General features: G+C 45.3%; 1 protein-coding gene across 1 annotated transcript in view; it reads right to left on the reverse strand.

The window, feature by feature from the left end:
* LOC125039655 overlaps positions 1-959 on the reverse strand; it is a 1,814-nt gene extending 855 nt beyond the window's left edge. Inside the window, exon 1 of the mRNA XM_047633828.1 lies at positions 1-959. This exon is cut by the window's left edge and continues 347 nt beyond it. Within this exon, the coding sequence (XP_047489784.1) occupies positions 1-321 (321 nt within the window). The 5' untranslated portion in view covers positions 322-959.
* Positions 960-2,090: the final 1,131 nt, after the last annotated feature.

Below are 2,090 nucleotides of genomic sequence, written 5' to 3' on the forward strand. Positions count from 1 at the left end.
GGGGCATTTTTTGCAGTAGAAATCGTTCAGCGTACCCGAGCGGTTCCCGAGGGCAGCCTCGTCACCACAGCCACACACGAGGCGCTCGTTCATCTTGATCACTGTCACAAAGACCATAGGCGTCTCTGGGTCTTCCCGCAGACACAGTCCCGCGCAGACAGAGGCCGACCTCACCTCGTGGTCCTCGTGGTGAATTTCGAATTTGTCGTAGACTAAGAAGGCCTCGTTGTAGCAGGACATGTAGTGGAGGCAGAAAGCAGCCGAAGGGGCGTAATTCATGGCTGAGATGCAGATTATCAGAAGACAAGATATCGACGTCATGGTGCAGCGGATGTTAGTGCAGTACTGGTAATGCCCGCCGTTAGGTTTATTATGCCTCCTGGGAATGGTGTAGTCTTGCTGATAACCGTATAACCTGGGGATTCTTTGTCACTGATAAGTTACTGATAAGATTATGAGCGGAAGTGAAACACGATATCGCATAGATTTTCTGAAACTAGAATTTGAATAAGGAATTGAATCTGCCTGAATTAGATATCTTAAACGTATGTATAGCCAGAGTTTTCATTTCATATTCAACATTCATCTTTGGAGAAAGAAATCAGAAGTATAACGGAAATATGTTGTGTATATATATGTGTGTCTGTGTTTGTGTTCGTGCGTCCGTGTGTGGGTGTGTAAGTGAATGTTTGGTGGCACCATCCTGGAGTAGAAATATGAAATCTAAACTTCAGTAGAAAGTGACAATATCATCAAAACATCGAATAGACAACTTACGAAGCCATTCAGCAAAACGGGCGCCCTTGCGTTATCACGAGCGTAAGCTCTTCTCGAAACAGATCGAGGAATTCCCTCGGAAACGATGAGTCATCAGGTTATAAGATACATACTTATCTTGGTTTAAATGGCATTTTGTTACTTTGCACAAAAGTGTGTTAGTTAAGGACACACACACACACACACACACACACACACACACACACACACACACACACACACACACATATATATATATATATATGTGTGTGTGTGTGTGTGTGTGTGTGTGTGTGTGTGTGTGTGTGTGTGTGTGTGTGTGTGTGTGTGTGTGTCTGTGTGTGTGTGTGTGTGTGTGTGTGTGTGTGTGTGTGTGATGCAACAGATACAAAATCCTCTTTCCAACTTCCTCTAACCCCAACCCCGTCCTCTCCCATTCCAACATCGTCCTAAATCCTCCTCTCCCACATCACCCTCCTCCTCCCCTCAACCCCTCTGCTGCAAGCCTACAATTTATGCACATTATAATGCATGGGCTCATTATAATGGAGTGTGTGTGTGTGTGTGTGCACTCAGGCAGACACTGTTCAGACGTCTGGGCACGAGTATGAGCACGTATGCACGGAAATGCGCAGGTGTATGCGTGTATGTGTATACGTGTCCATGTGTAAGTGTATCCAAGAGAAGCAATATATGAGGGTGCGTTTACACATATGTATGCCCATTTGATGTCCGCATGTCTATATATGTGTATGCATGTGTATGTGTGTAGTTTCGTATAATATAGGAGTATGTATGCATATCATATGCATAGGAGCATATGTAAAGTTGTATGCTTACATGTGCATGTGCACGAAAATGAAGATATGCGTAGTACTTAGTGCATTTGCGGGTGAACAACTATGTTTGCACTAGGTGTACACACGCATAAATCACACATTTGCACTTCTGATACTCAAGCTTATACTCACGGGAGTATGCCCTGGTGTCGTGAGCAGGCCCGTCCGTTGCTGTTCATAAGTCCACATTAGAGAGGGTCAACCCTGCTGGAGAGGCTTATCAGTGGCATCCCGGCTGTAATACTCCCCCTCCCGCCAAGATACACCTAAGCCAGTAGGTGGGGAGTAACTCGGCTGTCTACCTCTCAATCAAAAACCATGACTGCACAAACAGAGCAACGGCCCTCATTCTCCGGAGGCGGAGCCCTGGTTACGGCGGCGATCAGGATCACTCCAGACCAAAGGGTGCTAAAAATGATGGACCTTTACGCATACAATATATAGACTATGAGAAATAAATCCGACTTACTAGTATTATTTGAGGAGCTCTCTTTC

The sequence above is a fragment of the Penaeus chinensis genome, chromosome 27, assembly GCF_019202785.1.
Source record: "Penaeus chinensis breed Huanghai No. 1 chromosome 27, ASM1920278v2, whole genome shotgun sequence".
NCBI lineage: Eukaryota > Metazoa > Arthropoda > Malacostraca > Decapoda > Penaeidae > Penaeus > Penaeus chinensis.